This window comes from Neopelma chrysocephalum, unplaced genomic scaffold (assembly GCF_003984885.1).
Source record: "Neopelma chrysocephalum unplaced genomic scaffold, ASM398488v2 Primary Assembly neopelma1_43, whole genome shotgun sequence".
Taxonomy (NCBI): Eukaryota; Metazoa; Chordata; class Aves; order Passeriformes; family Pipridae; genus Neopelma; species Neopelma chrysocephalum.
In genome coordinates, this window is record NW_020897702.1 from 12,130,672 (window position 1) to 12,151,125 (window position 20,454).

At 38.2% G+C, this 20,454-nt stretch overlaps 1 protein-coding gene across 2 annotated transcripts in view; it reads left to right on the plus strand.

The window, feature by feature from the left end:
• The first annotated feature begins 2,622 nt into the window (after positions 1-2,622).
• PGR (progesterone receptor) overlaps positions 2,623-20,454 on the plus strand; it is a 37,801-nt gene continuing 19,969 nt past the window's right edge. Inside the window, exons 1-4 of one of the 2 annotated variants that reach the window (XM_027677362.1) lie at positions 2,623-2,657; positions 2,885-4,263; positions 5,484-5,635; positions 18,695-18,811. In XM_027677362.1, coding sequence (XP_027533163.1) covers positions 3,104-4,263; positions 5,484-5,635; positions 18,695-18,811 — 1,429 coding nt within the window. In that variant the 5' untranslated portion in view covers positions 2,623-2,657; positions 2,885-3,103. Of the gene's footprint in view, positions 2,658-2,829; positions 4,264-5,483; positions 5,636-18,694; positions 18,812-20,454 lie in introns of those variants that run through there. The other variant, XM_027677361.1, reaches the window with a different exon arrangement.

The following is a 20,454-nucleotide window of genomic DNA, read 5'->3' on the forward strand; positions in this document are numbered from 1 at the left end:
ACAGTAGAATGTAAAAAAAATTGATAAGGCATACTTTGAAATGTTCCTATTTAAAAACTTGTGATATTATAGCAATATCAGGTAAAGCATCCAAGTGATGTAGGAAAATCTAAGAGCAAGAGAAACAAATGGATCACAGAATCATTTGGATTGGAAGGGATCTTAAATATCACCTCTTTCTAACCCCCCTACCATGGGCAGGGACACTTTTTACTAGATCACATTGCTCAAAGACCCATCCAACCTGGCCTTGAACACTTCCAGAGATGGGGCATGAGGGTTATAGGTAGAATAATGTAAAGAAAATACTAAAAGTTTCCAGTGAAAGTTCATAGAAATCACGTAAAGCCAATATAAATTAAAGTCAAATAAATTTTCTAAAGATAAAGAACCCAAAATATTTTCCTTAAATAATGACAATTCAGCATAATTACTGCTACTATTAAAGAAATTAGTATATTTGTCAGGTCATAAAAATGAAATCAGGACAGCGGAAAACCTGGACAACATTTATTTGCTAACATTTAGACAAATAATGCAAGTAGTAAACATTTATATTTCTGGTGAACATGTAGGTGTTTACAGTCACATGGCCTTGTTAGTGTAGAATTTTAGCAGACAAGTGGAAACTACTCAATGATGCTTTCCTTTCAGGACCCCTCTTCAGGCCATCTGTGGCTCTTTACCTCTCCTAGTCCTGAAGCAGTAGGAAGAAGGAAAGTCACTGTAAGGAAACGTGTCTTTGGAGCACATGTCTGTAAAGAAGCAGATCATGAATGCTGGGTGCATATTGGGAAGTGGAAATGAGAAAGCAAGGCAGTGGCAATAAAAAGGCGTGACAACTAGCTGACTAAGCATGAAAACATCAGGGGAAAACCAAAAAGAGCATGGAGATGAACAGTACTGGAGAGGAACTTTTCTCTCTTCTAAGAAAAGGCAGGTTTGGGAGAAGAGAGAAATATTGTAGCATGAAAAAGAGAAATTTGGTAACCAGAAAAGCACTTCAAATTATTTGTTTAATGTCACGTCATAACAGAACTGGGTATCTCCTCAAACAATTCTTTTAACATTGGTTCCACTGACAAGTTTTGTGAAAACATCTTCAACTCTTGGTACTTGCTGCTCAAACAGTTTTTTCCCCTGGAATAGCTAAAGAGTGAAATACTGCTGTTCGAGAAATACTCCTAAAACCAAACATGCTTGGAGGTGCGTTATTCTGTAGAACCCCCTAAATGTATAGAGAGGTGCCCACATAACATCTGAAGTTTAAAATGTTAGTTATTATCACATTGCCTTAATTCTTTTAAATACTGAAAAAATAAAGATTTTCTTCTATTTATTCTTGAAGGAATAAAAGGCAGACTCACAAAGCAGTCTATAAGCCAGTAGTATTTTACCAAGAATAAAGCAGAAACTACACACCACATTGAATAGTGTTTCTGTGACGCCACTGCTTCTATAAACTTCTATAAACTAAATGCTACTGAAATAATTTCAAATAGTTATGTTTCTCACCCCAAGAAGCTGTCCTTTTCGGTCTGAAAATGTTTTGAAAGTAAAATAAAAAAAGCAACTATTTCGTGGTGATCACAGTTTTTTGGAAAAAAGGTGTTTTTTTCAGAAAAGCATGTTATACCTACAGATCACAACCAAGCATGTAACAGCATACTTTTCTCTACATATCAGAAATATACTGATTCAACTTAAAGTCACGAGGACTACTCCTCCGCCAATCTATTCTTCGTATCTTTCCACGCAGGTTTCTTTTCTGGATTTCTACATAATAAAAATATACTAAGGGTTGTGTTGCTTTTTTTTCCCCTTCAGTTAGTAGCTGTATTATTGAGCTGAATGGGTTCTGCCACAAAGCCAGCATTTTACACAAAATGCCAGGCAGCAATTAGCTGGTGACAGCTTCTTGGTCAGAACTAACCTGGGGTGAATTATTACTTGCTATATGCAGGCTGTCCAGCCAGCTCCTGTAAACCAGGTCCCTTTTCAACATCCTCTCATGCCCCTGACAAAGTAATTAAAGTTTAGAAGTAAAGAATGCCCCACTTTCCAAACCTTTTGTAGAAAAGACATTGTGCTTCTTGGAGCAAAGGATGCTTTGAGGTCCCTTAATGTAATTTAAAAAGCTTTACAATGCCTCGGTTTCTTTGCTACTGGAAAATGGATCCTAGAAGAGGATTGGTAGCAGAGCTCAAACACGAAAAACTACAGTGAACGTCTGAAGGGAACAGTGAAAAACAGACAAAAGGAAGACTATACTATTGTCAACTGCTGATAAGTAAAGCTTGTCTTCTCTGCTCTCCAAAACAGTAATCTAACCAGAGGCTTATAGCCTCTTGCCCAGAGTTGCACTTCTGGGGATGGCGAAGCGAGAGGACGGAACACCGACCCTAGAGGTGGGGGAAAGCGATGAGAAGACAGGGAGAATGCCAGGATAGGCCAAAAAGCGCAGACCTAAGGCACAGGGTGCCGGATGAGATACGAGAGGGATGCGCGTACGGCGAACGACGGGGAGGACAGGCAGGGGAAGGCGGAGTGGAGGTGGAGCCGGTGGAAGTGCTGCTGGGGGAGCCGCGGTGCCCAGAGGCAGCGGAAAGAGGCGGGACCTGGAGGGGCGAGCTCGTGCCCTGCAGCGCAGACCCTTGGTAAGGGACCGGGCTGGCGGCGAAGAGGGGCGGGGAGGGAGGGACGGGCGAGGGGGCGTGGAGCCGGCAGCCAGTCCGCCCGGGCAGTGGGAAGCAGTCCAGGGACCAGCGGAGCTCGGAGCCGGGGGGCCAGCGAGCGACATCCCGCCCGCCGCCGCCAGAGCCTGGCGGGAACCCTGCCTTCCCGCCTGGCCCCCGCACACACTGCCATTGTTTTTCGTCTCCAGGCTGCACCGCCCCCGGCTTCGTGTCACCCCTCTCCCGGCGGCAGGGACCGGGGCTGAGCCGCCCCCGCGAAAGCACCACCATGTGAGCGGGACCTGCGCCGTGGTGCAGCGGGCACGTCGAGGATGTGAAGAGCCGCCCGCATCTTGCACTGCCCGGCCGCCCGCCCCCGCCGCTGCCCAGCCGCCGAGTCGTCGGTGTTCGGCGCTACCCGCGCCAACATGACCGAGGTGAAGGCCAAGGAGCCCACAGCGCCTCCGCCTGCCAGAGACGGGGCGGTCCTGCTGCAAGGACAGCCCGGCCGAGACCCCTTCCGCAGGGAAGCGGAGCCCATTGACATCTCTCTGGACGGGCTGCTCTACCCCAAGAGCAGCGACGAGGAGGAGGACGAGGAGGAGGAGGAGGAGGAAGGGGAGGAGGAGGAAGAGCCGCGGCAGCAGCAGCTGGGGCAGGAGGAGGGCCGGGACTCCTTCTCCTACCGGCCGGGGAGCGGCTCCCTCTCGGACAAGGACTCTCTGGACACCGTCCTGGACACCTTTCTGGCTCCCACGGCTCATGCCAGCTCCGCCGTGGCCGCGGCGCCCTGGTCGTTCTTCGAGGTGGAGGCAGCGGAGGCGCCCGACGGCCCGATGAGCCGCGGCCCCTCGCAGAAGGCGAGCGAAGCGGCCCCAGAGGCGCCCGGTCCGTCGCAGCCCCCGCCGCGGCCCGCCCCGCTCTGGCCTCCCGGCGATGCCCTGACTGCCGCCCAGCCGCCGTCGGGGGGCGGCGCGGAGGGTCCCGCCGCGGCCCCCAAGGACGATGCCTCGGGGCTTGGGGCGTTGCCTGGCGGGTCTCGGGAAGGGGCCCCGGGGCAGGAATACCTGCACGTGCCGCTCCTGCCCCTCAACTCGGCCTTCCTGGCCTCCCGCACGCGGCAGCTGCTAGACGGGGCGGAGTACGAGGGCGGCGGGGTGCCGCGATGCTCGCCCCCCGCCCCGGACCTGCCGGGGTACGGCTTCCCCACGGGGGATGCCAAGGAAGGGTCCTTCGCCTACGGCGACTTCCAGCCCGTCCTGAAGATCAAAGAGGAGGGTCTCGGCCTCGTCACCCGGTACCCAGGCGGCAGGGCCACCCCCGCGGCGGGCTGCTCCGACTACCCCCCGGCTCCGCGGGCCGGGCAGGAGTCCTCGCTGGAGTGCGTCCTCTACAAGGCGGAGCCCACGCTCCTGGCCAGCGCCTACGGGCCGGCGGCGGCGCCCGACAGCCTCCCTTCCACCTCGGCCGCGCCGCCGGGGCTCTACCCGGCCCTGGGGCTCAACGGGCACCAGCCGCTGGGCTTCCCGGCCGCCGTGCTGAAGGAGGGCTTGCCCCAGCTGTGCCCGCCCTACCTCGGCTACGCGCGGTAAGGAGGGCGGCGGGGTCAGCGGGCGGGGCGCTCGCCGAGGGACGGGGTCGCGCTGAGCGGCGGGAGAGCTCCGCGCATCCACCTCCTCCGGAGGGGTGACCGTGCCGCGGGATGGGTGCTCCGGAGGTGCCGAGACAAGTATGGGCGAAGTTTCTCTCGGCTAAGGCCTTTTTGGGCTTTTAGGCAGTACCTGCAGCCCCCGTTTCCATTCTCCTCGCTGTTCGAGCACGCCGGGGTGTCTAGGGCGGTGTGAGACTGGCACAGTGTCAGTTTAGCAGCTGGCACCTCGCGGCTCTTTCAGGCGCGGTAACGCTCCAGGAGACGATGGCTTATTGTCGCTGAGGTGCTTCAGTGCCGTCCGATGACCGAGCCAGTGCCCGGCTCCAGAAAGGGGGTGCAGAGTGTTCTCCAGATTACCCTCACTGACAGCGAGACCATATTCATCAATACCTAAATATTTTCCAAAACTTTTGTTTCCGATTTGGAAAAAAAACCCAGTTGATTTCACACAAAAAAAGAAAACCGAAACACTTGTATATTGATTTGCTAGAATGAAATTGCGTGCTATCATGGTGAGATGTTAGTTACCTAGAAATACATGCAAAAATATGTACATATAATGTTACAGTTTCAGCAGAAATCCCTTATTTTTCCTGAGTACAGTGGTTACCTTGTTTAGTCTGTGCCTTTTGTTGGAGAGAAATTGTAAATATCCTTGATATATCCCCATCAGAGTTAGTTACTGCTGAGAATGCTGCAGCTGAATGGGGAGTGGTAAACTGATTATTAAAGATTTTTCTAGCTGAGATGAAATTTAGTTATTTCCCATGTGAAAGTGGCCTTTGAAATTCAATTGACTTCTATCTGATTCTGTCTCTGTACAGGAAAAAAGAGTATCAGTCACTATGACTCCACTCACTAGAGTTGTTGATCTGAGGAAGATGAACGTTTTAGCAACAAGTTTCTAGATAATACCTTTTTAAGATAAATGGATTAAAATATAACTTTATGCTTTTTGCCCACTGCTTTCCTATAGTACCATAGTAGAGACAAACCCTTATGCTGAAAAGCAGTCATACTTTATTTTTTCTTGTCCTTCTTTAGCTTGATTACAAATTTTAAAATAAAGTTTTTAGTATAAAACTGATCAATACAGGTAAGTAGTTAACTGTGCAAAGCTAGATCTTTCATTTCTCTTAATTCTCTTTCTTTTGAAGGCCAGATACAGAAACCAGCCAAAGTTCTCAGTACAGTTTTGAATCACTACCCCAGAAGATTTGTCTCATTTGCGGTGATGAGGCTTCTGGTTGCCACTATGGAGTACTTACCTGTGGAAGTTGTAAAGTCTTCTTTAAAAGGGCAATGGAAGGTACTATATGATGCCATTGTTCCTAATTATCTGAAATATATCTTCTAGGCACTGCTAAGGACATACTGTTTATTTATTGTTTGTCTTTATAAATATTATCACTGTAGTAAATTCTTTTTGTTTTGTTAACTGTTTAAATATTACAGTGAATACTGACAAAATTCTTCCACTTTTGATTTTTCTAGTATGACTTGTTTTACTTCACTTATTTGCTATTAAATGCTATGTTGCTGTTTATCAGTTAGTCATTTCAGGTAGTTTCATAAAAATGTTGTGTATTACACAATTTGTTTAAAAAAGTGTAAATGCTGCTCAAAGGAAAATATTGCAAATATGAACTAATGATAAGCAGATAAGAATTTATTTTGGCTTTGTTCTCTTTTTGAAGTCATGGAATTTTTCTTGCTTGCAGGATGCAGAGTTTTGGTTTCCTGAGAATTATGGAAGTATTTAAAATTTCACTGAACTATTTCAAGTAATAAAAACAATAATTTTGTTTGAATTTTTTTCTAAATAGCCATTAAATTACAAACTCAAGCGGTGGGTTTAGTAAATCAGTAGTAATATCTATGTTTATTATTTTCTTTTTGGATTGTTTTATGTGCCTTGTCCACTGAGATTTTAAATATTAATACAAGACCAGATTGTTTTATGTAGTTCGACAATTGAAGCAGTACAACAAAGTCTTCTACTTTTTATGCTTTGTCTCCTTTTTTTATTTTTATTTGATCCTGTCAGAACTAGGATATTCAATTTTCTGTTCCATATACTTAACAAAACCATTATTACAATGGGTAGGATTCCTTCAAATAATAAAATTGTATGGTGTATTTTCTTGTTGTGATACATAGTTTCAGCTTTTTAGAGTTTAAAGCTTTCCAAATTGGAAAAGTAAAAGCTTAGCAAACTAACGTCATTAGAATTTTTGTTTCAGTGTGCTGTTGCTTTCTACTTTAAGCTTACGCTCGTGTTCTTCCTTCAACATATTAGATATTTGCAAAGTGATGACATTGGACTAGGTGGTCTAGGTGAACTTTTGGGCTAGTGCCACATTTTCTCTAATACATTCAATGGGTTTCATGAGAAAGTTACTAGAAACATATGTGTTAGGCTGCAAGGCTCTAGAGTACAAGTCTCAGGAGTACATTAAAGTTTCACTGACTGTGCTAGCTGGTCCCTTTGTTTGGCTTCACATTTTTTTGCTATGTTTTGCTACGTCAACCATATACTTTTTTTAAAAAAAGTCAGGAAGCTGAAGTTTTAATACGGAGTGTAGTGTATTATGTGAGTGCCATATTTTAAAATAGGTTTTATTTTTGCTTTTCACCTGTAAAATAATATTGCAATTTTTTCTTTGAATTTGATTCTATCACTTTTAGATTTCGTCTCTTTCCTAATTTAGTATCCAGTTTTTGTTTGTGCAGTAGATGAACTTGCTCTAAACCATATCTTATTATTGTTTACCAGAAGTATTTTTATGGTAAATGTCAAGAAGGCATATAAATTGATAATAGAAACCTCTTAAAGTTTTTTCATGGATTATTCAAAGTGTGTAGATAAGAAAGTAAATAATATAGTAGTATTAAATTTGTTGGAAAATATCTGTTGTTTATCTTAATTACTTCTGTGATTTCAGATGTGTTGTCTGTTTCAAATCAAATAGCCTATGTAATTTTTGTAATTTTTTTTTCACAGAAATTGTCCTATACGTACACCTTTTTTTTTACCTTCCCTGGTGTGTGTACTGTATTGGTTAAATGCTTCTGTTTGGATAAAATGGACTGTTATGTTATCCAGAAAATTCTGTTTTTTCCATCTCTAACCTTTTTGAAATGAAACCTGAGCTGATTTAAAATACTCAGACTGAACAATCATTTAAAACTGTGTAGGCTAACCTAGAAATGTTTCTATACTAATTGCGATTTAATCATACATATGAATGTAACTAGTAGACACACATGTAGCTTAACAGGGGGTCAGAGTTGTGTGAGGATCACAAAGATTACTTAGAAGGCTGGTTGGCACTGAATTCTTAAATATATATATGATTTTGTAGATATTTACTGTCTTTTGGGTTATTGATTCCCCATATGTGTCTATATATACATGAAGAAAAAGTTGGTGTTGATATAATAAACGTATTTTTCTCTAGGCAGAATCTTGAAGTAAGGTTAAACAAAAATGCAAGTCATTTTTTTGGGAACCTGTAGTACAGCAGATATGAAAAAAGGTAATATTGCAAGTGGGGAGAAGAAAAAGGACAAGGGTATTGGAGTGGCCTTTTTTTTAGGAAACATTTTTTTGCATTTAAAGGTGGTACATTTTCCAGTGGACTCTTACGAATAACTGATTTACCAGTCTGTAGATTCACTTAATGAAAAAATTGCAAGGCTTTTAAAAAAGCTTTAAAGTTCTCCTTTAAGTATATTGAAAATAACAAAAGTTAGTGTTATTTATATTCGGTTAAGAAATTTGAAAAGACAAAATTGGATTCAGTACTTTGATGGGGTAGTGCCGTTCCTTATCAGTGAACTGAGAGTGATGAGAAGTTTGTAGTTAGCAATCAAAAAAATTCAGAAATAATATTCAAAATGCTTTCAAGTATGTAGAATGTACTATGTTTGCAAAGTAATTTGCTGTTGATGATCAGGCATTATTTAAGTGCTACCAATATATCTCATTCATGGCAACAAAAAATAGAGGAGAATATTTCTAACAGGGCATTAGGAGAATGAAGATTTTTAGCACTAAATTGTCAAACAGTCATTAGTAATGTCTTATAAAATTCCTTCATGTAAAACTATGCAGGGTAATTATGATCAAAGTGGTTGTGGACACCATGGTAAAATGTCTGCCCCTGAAGAGGAACCCAGTATTTAGAGTTTTGGGATTCTGGAGTTACACTGCTGCTAACATGTGATTTCTTTGCAGCCTGCATTCTTGCCTTCTTGTTGAGAGTGCCTCCTTTGCAGTAGTTTTACTAATGAAAATTTAAAATTGCCGAAATCCTGAGAAAAATTTCAGGTGCTGTTTTTCCTATAATAAAGTCCCACTTCTCATTTTTGTTCTATATTTATATATGCACTTTATTTATATTATCGATGTCTAAGGAAAAGCAGTTGCCCAAACCCGAAGAGTTTGAGGCCAACTTGAATGAATGATATTACTGCAGCTTGGTCAGAAACTACCTCTTGGTTTGTTTAAACCTGGGAACCTATTTCAAAATTGATCAACTAATTGTATAGCAAATTTTTCTAGTTTTAATATGTGCTTCAAGCTCAAGGTAGCAACTCTTTGCAGACAATGGCATCGGGGAACAAGCTCAAGCATGTGTAGTAGATAACATTTAACTGACCAAGTGTGAACTTTGCTTTTCTCTGAGACCTGAATTTGATAAACAGAAAGTAGGATTTCCATGAGAGTTTTCACTATCTGTGTATGGAGAGATATGGTGGAGGAATTGATGATGAGCTACACCTACACAGTAAGAAGGCTGTTCATGACTTCAATCAAACTTTCTGATAAAGTTTATCTAAATTTTATCAGTGTTATGATAGGCAGTTTTGTGATGACAGCGTGATTCACTATGTAAGTAGTGAAATAATATGCATAAGGAAAATATCTTTTCTAAACAATTGTGCTTTTCCATAGCTAAAGAATGTAAAATGACACAACATGCCAAGTATTAAAAAAAAAAAAAAAGACCAACCATTAGTAGAAAATCCTCTTTGAAAACAAAGAGAAATGCAACACCACAGAGACCTTTTTGGCTGTGAAAATGAGGAGAAAAAGGAACCTTTAACACCTGTCTCATAACTCCGCAGGGACTTCTAATTTTTAATCCAACTTTTCAGGCTGGATCTTGGGAACAGAATTTGGTACAGCATGTACTGTAAACCTATAGTGATGAAATTTTCATGAAATAGAAAACATACAAACACACAAAGCATACACTTGGCAAGTTGAGAGATAAAGATGCTTTTCACTCAGTATGACAGATTTAATGTTACTGAAGTTCTTTTATTTTGCATGGGGCCAAAATATGTTACCATGCAATAACCCAAGTGTATTTTCAAATTCGAATTTCTAAAGTAACTTTATTGAGGATCCTAAAATACAAGTGGAAAATGTCACTTTTGTGAGTTCAAAGAATTTGCATCATGAACAGGAAAAGAAGAAAATCTGAACTGGTATGTAGTTATATATCTTCATCATACTTCTGACTTCAAAAATATTTGCTGTCCAGCTATTTGATAAACAGCAGTTTGATGAATGGATTTGTATGAGGTACGATGATTGAGCGAGCTAAGGTAGCATTTTTTCTGGTACTTTGGCTCTTGTGCTAATGCTGGGCTTCCTACTGCTCTCATCATGACTTACTAGTGTTTTCCTAATAGACATGGCATAGAACATAATCAGCTGCAGAAATGTCAATTATTAAATTTTTTAGTTTAACTTTTTATAGTATTTTAGAAACAGTATCAAATATTATCTTAAACATCTTTTCATGTGGAATACTAGTTATTCCAGGTAGTGTAAAACTGCATGCTTTAAAGAGCACCAGCAACTGACTGCTCAGAGTTGTTAATACTCTGTTCTAATTTCACATGTGCACAATGTGAGTAACCTGAGCTGCTCATCTGAAGTTCACTTTATAGTGAATGGAGAGAAACGAAATTTTAGGAAGAAATTCACTGACTTATTTTTAGTACATACTTAGGGTGAAAATAGCAATACTCTTAACAGTGCTGCAGTAACTATTTCTCAGCACTGAGTATAAAGAAGTGTTGGCTGAGCATGTTCGCTGTCTGCATTTGGTGACATGATCCCGCCGATTTCACCACAGTAGCTAATATGTTTATGTAGTACATAAAAGAGATAAAATAAGCATATAAAATACTCACTTAGTATCACACATTTTTAAGTATTATATATAAAGTATTATAGATTATACTTATATTATTTCATATATAAAAATATTTTAAGTATTAAAATACTTATAGATTATATAACATAAGTATATAAAATATAAGTATTTATTGTAAAACTGTTATCTGTTAAGAATAGATTTGGGTTTTAGTTTGTCCATCTCCCTAAGCTGTTTATCTGTTCCACAGTACTCATGATGTACTACAAGTAAGGAGTGATTTTTTAGAAACCGCTAAATGTAAAGACTTAACAGATGGTATGCTACAATTTGCCATTATGCAAATAATGATATAGTGACATATGACTGAACTTCAGAGGTTTCCTGGTTATACTTAGCCACAGCTCCTGCATTTAAACTGCTGCTTAATGTCAGTTAACATCTGAGGACATTGCAACAACATGGAGTCTTTTGCAGCTAAAACATAGAAAGAGTTATATGTGGACATTGAGGTCCAGCAGAATATTACCCTGTTCCTATCCTATTATTGCGATTGCATCTTCCCTTATCCTCAAAGACAATATTTTATGTGAGATTTGTTTCACCTAGCTGTAGGCATTACAGTGTGAACATCTGTATTTGGGCTAATCTCTTTAAATGTCTTTTGGAGAGCAATAGGCTATTAAAGAACCAAAATTTAGACATTTACTCAAGGTAAATGCATCCTAAAGTGCCTGTTTTGCTCTTGTGCCCAAGAAGGCAATGTATGCTGCTTGTTTTGATGGATGTCTATGCTTTAGAATCTAATTACTCAAATAGAATCAAATTAATCTAAGGTGTTACAGTCAACGGGCAGCAATAACTGGGGATTTTTTGCACATTGCTTTTTTCTGCTGCTAATGTTTCTGGATTTTTCTACCTTTATTACATATACACCTTTATTACCAGTGACCCTGTCCCACTGCTTCAGTTGTAGGAATATAAGGAAAATATATAGGAAAAAACTTATCATGGCAATGTGCTATGATACTTCCAGTAAAATCAGACTAATGGGATGACTAAAATGCAAATATAAAGCTTATGTTGATAAAAGAATATCACACTCAGGGATCAAAAGAAGAACAAATGGTACTTTAATAATGTATACCTCTGAAATAGCTGGTATGTTTTTAAAGTTGGTTTTGTTCTATATTTGTAAGAAATAGATGCTTACTGACAACAATGCTGACACTTCCATCATTTTACGTATTTATATCAGCGAAGTAGTTCATTAAAAATTATGACTAAGAAGCACTTGTGACAAAATGCCATAAAAAGAACTGAAAATACTTACTTGTAGAAGCCACCATCTCTTCCTAAATGGTATTAGCTCTGGAAAATGTTTGTTGTCAGTTCCCATATTTAGACTCAAAGACTTTATGAGTTTCAAGTTGTTACACTGGTAAACAGTTTGGTCAAACCAACTGAAAATCAGTATGAAACAATATTCCTAATTTTGCAGTTCATCATAATTTCTGTGAATTATTACTTAATTTTACTTCATCTTGTTTTTCTGTGGGTTTTGCTTTATTTTGTTTTTCTTGTTGAAAGTGATGGGACAGACAGGGAAATGTCAAAAGATAAAAACCACAAGGATTGTAACTTCTAGCTCTGTCCAGAAATGAATGAAAACAGGATAGGCACATCTAATCGCTCCATTTTATAGATATCATGAAAAAGTGTGCACAGGTTGCTCTCTTGGAGAATTGATTTTGGAAGGAAAAAGACAATGATATTACAGGAGTCACCACAAAAGGCAGGACGATTTTTCAGATCAGGCTACAAGAGAAGGAAAGAGTCACTCAGAGATGTTGGCAGAAATTGAAAGTGATTTGTTGACTAGAAGGAAAACAGTGCAAGGTATATGGTGCTTTGAAAATGGTGCTTCCCTTCTAGAGAAATCAACTTCGTTTGGTCCATTTAGCAAAAAAGCCTGACAGATGACTGTAACAGTACATGCTTAAAACCAGCAGTCAATGGAGTGGAAGAATACCAAAAGTTTGTTGTCAAACATCAAAACTTACTTGTAAATATGTTCACCAAAGCAAAATACACTATAGGAAAACATCAGGTTTAACTTAGCAATGAACATTTTGGAGTTTTACATTCTCTTTGAACAAAATATTTTTACTCAACACTTTTTTCATCACATGTGAGTAAGGCAAATGAATGAAAGACTAGTTTAACAAAGATGAATTACTAATACCAGTTGTAATCTTGAACCCCCCCTGCAGAGTACATGGATTAGTAAAGGCACTCTCTCAGGATATAGGAGTTATGTTTGTCCTCTCCAAATACCTGAAGGGAATAAAACAATCTCTCTATGCTGCCCTGACCATACAGTTGGATTTCCTGGAATGCAATCATTCTTTATTGCTTTCACTTTGAACTAAATTATTATGAAGAAAGAAGTTCCACATTATTTCAGTTAGACTCTAGGATGTAACATATTCATAAGTTATTCTGCTATCACTCTTTGTCCTCTTTGGTCCATTGAATTCTAAATTCTTTGCTGTGAAGCAGACTTGCATGAATAGCAGGTCTTTATACCAATATGGACTACAGAGTAGTAGTCAAGACACCTGCTTCTCATTTCCCAAAAATGAGAATTTTACTTCAGTGGGCAAAGAGGGAAATGGAGACTGAGTTCCCCACTAGCTACTGGATAATGTGTTTTTTGGGTAGGTGGTTAGTGTCTGAAGTTTTTGTTCAGCGACTTTTTTATTTTTAGAGAAAATGTTACCACAGAAATGGAATTGGTATTAAATTATTAAAAAACCCGTTATTTGATATGTGTGGAATCTTGGAGACTGTAATGGCATATAATAGTATACAAGGACATGAAGGGTGCATTTTCAGTATTACAAACTCCTAGCTGTCCAAGACCAAAGCTCATAAACCCATATAATGAGAGGTAAATTCAACCCACATTTGCTGTTTTGCACATTGAAAAAGTGTAAATAGAAGAGTGTTACGTTTAGATCTGGGCAAAAGTCTATTTAGCTGTGCTTCCCATTTTATTAGGCTGGACTATTTGCCTAGTTGTGGAAAACCTGACTTGTCAGAGCATGTTCAGGGTAACTGACAAGTCAGTTTTTTGACAAGCTAAGGACTAGCCTAGTCCTTTGTCTTAGCTTCCAGAAGTCAGTTTTACTAAAAAGCTACATATGCATATTTAGTTAAGGTATACAGGTGAACTTATTTTCCATTTTTTAAATTTTAAACCCATGGTTATTGTGGGCTTCCAGAATTCCTTTGTGTTTTTTGGTTTTTTTTTTAATTAACCTATTGATTTAATTGGTATTTTTTAAAAATTATAAGTAGTAAAACATAGTGCTAGAAAATTATTGAGCAAAACCTTGAGGCTAGCATTCGGGAAGCAAAAAGTTGACATTGAGAGACATTTAGCAGTAAAATAATTTGCAAAGAGATTCAATACATATCTGCAGTTTTTAGACAGAAATCTAAAACTAGACTAAATAAAACACCATGGTATGTTCTGCAAAGAAGAATCCTCCAGAAGTTGATGATTTTATACAAAAGCATTGCAAATTAAGAGAGATGCAGGGAGGCAGAATCATATATGGGAGAGAGAAAAAAGAACTGAGAAAATACAGTTCTTAGCAGATAGGAGGAACTGAGAGTGTGCAAACCGGTGCTTTGCTTCTGTGCAGGGTTACAGCAGTTCAGCACAGATGCACTTGCCCAAATAACTGACTGCTGTATCTGATACCCCAGGTGCGGATAAAGCCTTATGTTTCTGTATTTTGCACATCTGCAAAGTCTCTGCAACTCATGAGTTTACTCGAGTGATTTTAGTGACTTACAGCATGTCAGTGAACTCAGTTAATAGTGCAGTTTTTAAAGACATTGTACATGCTACTTCCAGCACTATTGGGATTAAAAACCTCCTAATATAGCAGTAGTCATTACAGTACTTAAAATTGTGTTTGCTTGTTTCATTAGAACTTACACCTTTCCTAACACAAGTGGATTTTGATGGAAGTTAAGAAAAATGGTATCCTACAAGAATCTGGAGCATTTGAGCAACAGATGAAATTGTATTTTCTCAGCCAAGCTGGTCACAAGCTGATACATTGATACGTTGAAAGGGACCCTCCATGTGCATTTTCAAAAAGCGGTGAAAAGTAAACATGAAAAGTAAACCTTAACACTGGGTGAAGCTTTCTGAAGATGTGGTAGTTGCCAGAAAGTTCCCAGGTTCATATTTTTGTAAGAAATGCAAATGCCAACCTTTACTTTCAAACCTATGCTCTAGTGATTATACTACTATCCTGGGTTTTTTTTAAGTTTTTTGGTTGCTTAGTTTGTAAGAATTTTTTGTTTTCCTGGTTACAGTTACAGTAGTCATATAAGAGATACGGAATGTCAAATGACCAATTAAAGGGTAATTTTACCTAGGCAGTGGTTTTTGGATACTTCATTAGTACGTGCATATTAGTAACTGCAATGCTCACATGTTGAAGACAATTAGTTCAAATATAGATGATCTTAAAGACTGAGCTATAGCAAATGTGTTTTCAAATCAATATTTTAGCATCCCATGAAAACATTCCAAACATCTTCATCTAACTAAATATTGTCCAATAATTTTGAAATTAACTAAACATCTGGCATGTGTTCTACTTCTTGCACAATATCTCCTTCAGATGGCTGCTGCCCCTAAAATATTAGTGTCAAGCAAGTAACAGTTTCCCAGAACCCTGCTCTGCACAATGATAGAAGCGATTTCAGATGAGTACGTTCATGCGGATTTTTCTATTGATATGAAATCCAATCAGATGACTGAGATAATAAAAAAAAAATCCTTGACAGATGAGACTATGAAAAATACTATATAATTGAACCTTACATGTTCTTCAAATAAGTCGCAGCTGAATCAGAATGAGTGGAATACACTTAGGGATGGAAGGTGTTGGGTAGAGATGGGATAGAAATGAGTGGAGTGGAAAACTCACATATGAAGGTGTAATTCAAATGCAGGATATGACTGTGGTTTTTTAATAGTCCTGAAAACATGGAAGTGGTTAATGCAACCATCAAGAAGTGCCTGAGATTTTGTCACCACAATCTCATGGGAGGGTTGAGTTGGCAGGGTTTTGGCTTTTTCTTGTTTCTTTTTTTTCTGTCATGCTAGAATCGTGGAGGAAATAAACTAGGTGAAGATATAATAAAGATTAGGCCATTGGTCATTATTTGAGTTTTAAATACAGTTTATGAAACAAATGGGAATTAAGTAATATTAACTTATTGAAGATCAAAGTAAATTTTACTGTGCCTAAATTCTAGTAACAGATTTTCTTTCTTGCATAGTGTGCATTGGGTAGAGAGATTATTAAATCTTGTCTAATCTGAAACTTTACAACATATGAATATCAAAGAGTAGTTTTCATAATTGTGATTAATTTTTGATTTGTTTTGCAAATGGGAAAATTTTTTTTCAGTCTTAGATTTATAATAAGCAGTTTTTGGGTTGCAATGTGATGATGAAGTAATTTGTGCATTTTAAATTGAAGTGGAAGTTGGCTCTACTGATAAGCCCTAAAATATGAAAAATTTTTTAAGAGATGTAGCTAAACTTAAATGTATAACTGTAAATTTAAAATTTTGTAACTTGATTTGTGATGCTTTATCTTAGGTGCACAGTATTTGAACACTATTATGTAAATAATACAGGCTAATAGTACAGTGTATCAGTATAAATAAAGGTGTTAATTTCTGTTTTTCCAAATAATTTCCTGTTCCAGCAGACAGTCCTTAGCCTCCTTTAGTAGTTAGAGCACGCACTTGGATGTTGAGTACACAAATCACATACTCATCTCAAGAGTGAGTCCTAAATACTGACGTAATTCTAGAATGTAGAAACAGTGTTCATTGGGTGTTCAAAGAGTAATATTTCCTGATATGGTATTGGCTTTGGTGGATCAGCATTTTTCCGTGTCATTATAGGAGGAAAAGTACAACTTGAATGCCTATGGCACTGTCAGTTACTTGCAAGTATTTAGTGTCATACTGGAAATCCATAGGCCATTTTTTGGTCTTGCATTGGACACAGATTATATGGACTCAGACCATGTTGTGTAGACTCAACAAATTCCTTGGAAAAGCAGTCCAGAAGAAATCACCTCTCAGGGGACCAAAGAAAACCCCCCAAGACAAGAACAAACAAAACTTTAACTACACTTCAGCATTCCTTTGTAAATTAAATGTACATTAAAGCATCAGAATGCCTCAGTGCTGAGATAATCTTCACAGATTTTAATTAAACTAATAGAGTTTTAGAATTGTTGTTGCTTAGCAAAAGACTGAATGCCTTTTCCAGCTTATAAAGGCAAAGCAAGACGAGATAAACTGCAAATAATCCCAAGGAAGAAATGTTCAAAATAAGTGCTTTGTTTACTGATCTGTTGCCAAAAGCAAGACAGATTTTTATTCATTCAGATACTTTCAGTAATGTTTCCTGTAAGAAGGAATCCAGGATTAGAGTTAATGGGAGAAAGTAAATGAGAATTTCTTTTGATTTGCTGCATTACTAAGTACTTTTTAGATGCCAGGCAAAGGGTGCGGCAACTGTTTTTGTTTACTCAATGTTTTCTAAGCAAAACAAAAAAAGAAATTGTTATGAAAATTAATTTGAGACAATCAGGTTTCTTTCACTAAATCCAAACAAGTTGTTTTTAAAATTACGGGTAAGAGTAAATTATTTATGTTTAAAAATGTTAGCACAGAAACAAGTACATTGTTTCACATGGTTTAGCACTAACTCTTTAGTTAGAATAGAAAGTTTTTCTCCTGTATTTTCCTTTGAGGATTAGTTTTTAGTTTGTCTTTCTTCTGTAGAGAAAAGCCATGGGTGAACAGTTGTTCATTTTACTCTGTGGAGAGAAATGGCAGAATAGGGTTATAAAGAAGGCTGAATAACAGTATCTGAGTAGAATAACCATCTTGAATTTGTTTACTGCTAGTGATGTCAGAGTAATACTGATCTAGAAATCAGTGAAAATTTAAAAGGATTGGTACTGATATCTGTCCACATCCACAATATTCCATGAAGAAAGCATACATGATAGTGGTGCATCTGAGATTTGTCTTTAAGTTTTTGATCCAATTTATTGTTCTCAAAATAAAATATTTTTTTTTTTTGTTTTCATGCTTTCGTGCTAGGTACTGCTAAGAAATTGAATAGAGGATGATGTGCACAAACAGGCAGGATTTTAAAATTAAACCTTAAGGGGTAAACCTGGGCTTAATTTAAATTTATATGTGAATTTCTTCTTACTTATGTACTTACTTAGCTGTGTTTATACAGAATTAAAATCAGTCACAGAAATTATCAATGAAGCATTAAAGAATACATTTTCATTCTCTTGAAGTGAAATTTGGAAATTTGGGTATATCATTGAAGCATGCGTTCAAAAAAATGAGAGGATTTCAACTGAATTCAATTTTTTGCTCTGCTGAAAGCTAATTTCATTTAAGGGATTCCATTTTAATACAGTAACGACAGACTGTTTCTAAGAGAGTCCTTCAGAATTAAACAATAACTAAGAGCTAACCTAAACCACAAAGTTACAGCCGCCTTCTATTTGTCTTTGTTGGCTGTGTTGGCTGCGTCTGGTCAGTTGGTATTTCATGGGGTTTAGCACAAAACTGCCTCTCCATCAGAGAATAATTTACTCTTCTTAAAGGCTATTTTTACACTGCCCCAACTTTTTCATTCTGTTTTCTATTGGAAACTCCGCATCAATCCAAGCAAAAATTACTTAAGTTCTTTAAAACCAGGAACAATAACTTCAAGGAAAAATAAGTTTGAAAGAAACAAATTGATCTGTCCTCATGCTTGATTTACTTAAGAAATGTTGTTGGTAGAATAATTTAAGTAGTTCATGCTGCCTGCTAATGTATTTTGGAATTTCATAGATGGGGAGTTTCACTCTTAAATGGGCCAAATGAGTTATTATATTCAAATAGTAACACATGATTATTCAGAAATTAGCATAAAATGAAGGAGTCCTTTAATGGTTCAAGTATACTTTTTTGAATCTTCAGTTATATTTCGGACATTTATATGCAGAAATAATTTTGTCCTGTTAGAAAATGAAGTATTAATCCTGTTTTTCTCTTGCCTGCAGGGCAGCACAACTATTTATGTGCTGGAAGAAATGACTGCATAGTCGATAAAATCCGTAGGAAGAACTGTCCAGCATGTCGCTTGAGGAAGTGCTGTCAAGCTGGTATGGTCCTGGGAGGTGAGCTACATTTCAAATCAGATCTATAAAAATAGGCAGTCAAGTACACTACCTTCAATCTTTTGAGCTTAAACAACATTACTTTGACACTGTAAAGGAAAAAAACACATTGGAATGTTATTTTTGGAAGAATTACGTAATGTTTTATAATTTCTGAGAATTTTTCTTTAATGATTCTGGAAAACCTGAAACAAAAATGCCTTTCTGTAGCAGTCTCCCTGTGCTACTGTGTGCCCTTATACTCATTTTCTTGAAGGGGCAGGAATTACGTCTTTGGTTTGTATTTATTAATAATTTTGGACCAGAAAATTTGATTTAGGTAAAAAATAAAGAAGCAGATTGAAACTGAGACTTAAATCAGGAATCAGTACTGTCCCCTTCTCTTTTCTGTTATGCTCTCTAGTTGTTTTGGGTACATGTCAACAAAATCAAATCCTTCTGTTTCACTGAAGAGTGCCAGGCAGTGGTTGCACCAACACTACAAACTTTGCATACTAGATGCTGGGAAATTCCATCTTTGTAATAATTCTTGCTGTAACATATTTACCTTTTTTTATACATATAACATTATTCAAAACAGTATTACTACAAAGGCAGAACCTAAATCATTGTTTGCCCAGCTTTGGAAGAGGAGGAAGCCAAAGGGTCCATAGTAGGCCATGGAAAATAGAGTAAGAATGAAGACTCAGGAAAAGAGAAGTTGGGAGATATAATGCCTGCTTTTTAATATTTGGGAGAACTTGTAAGGTTTGATCAACTTGATCTCTAAAATATATCCCTGCTTGTGACGGGGGGTTTATACTAGATGATCTTTAAAGATCCCTTCCAATTCAAACCATTCTATGATTCTAATGGGTGTAAATTAATGCAGATAAAAATTCATTCCTGGCTGTGAGTTTTGCACAACCAAAAGTTTGGTGACGATCTGACCTGAATTTTCATTTATGATAGCCTGGATAACACCAATAACTAAACCCCACGTGTTTTAATATCACAGGCAGCAGTTTCAACAAGCAGAAGAGTGTGATGATTCACTAGCATTGTCTAGTCTTTTTGCTTCAGCACTGCTCTGCATAGTAATGTGACATAGGAGAAGCCACCAGCAGGGTTGACTTCATTCTACATTTCGTATGCATTTATGGATGCTAGTTTTACTAGTGTTTTTTAATATATACATTTTCCTCTGGGTGTAGGTACTTAAAATGGAAGAAGTTGGACACTTTTGCTAGCAATATTGATGAGATGGTATGTCCTCATTGGTGTATCCTCATATCAGGTTGTTATGTCCTCATACTTGAAACCAAAACCTGAGGCTTAAGATGCTCTGATTCTTCGTTTGTTATTATCATGTATGAGGAGAGTAAAGCCTTCTTTTTTCTCTTTGGATCACCTTTTTTTTTTTTTCCTTAGCTATTACTAAGCAAGTGTGACTAATTTCTCTGTATTTAATGCTAGGTTGTTCTATCTAGCCAGTTTATTTGTTTAGCCTTTTTCTAAGTATACCTAATCATAGCTGTCTTTCATTTTTTGAGGAGACTATTGCAATCCTAATGCAGTGCTTAATACTGAAAGGAGAGGAAAGACAAATGTAGACCAAAAAATGAAGAAAACTGGAGTGAGATTATATTATTTGTAAATGATGA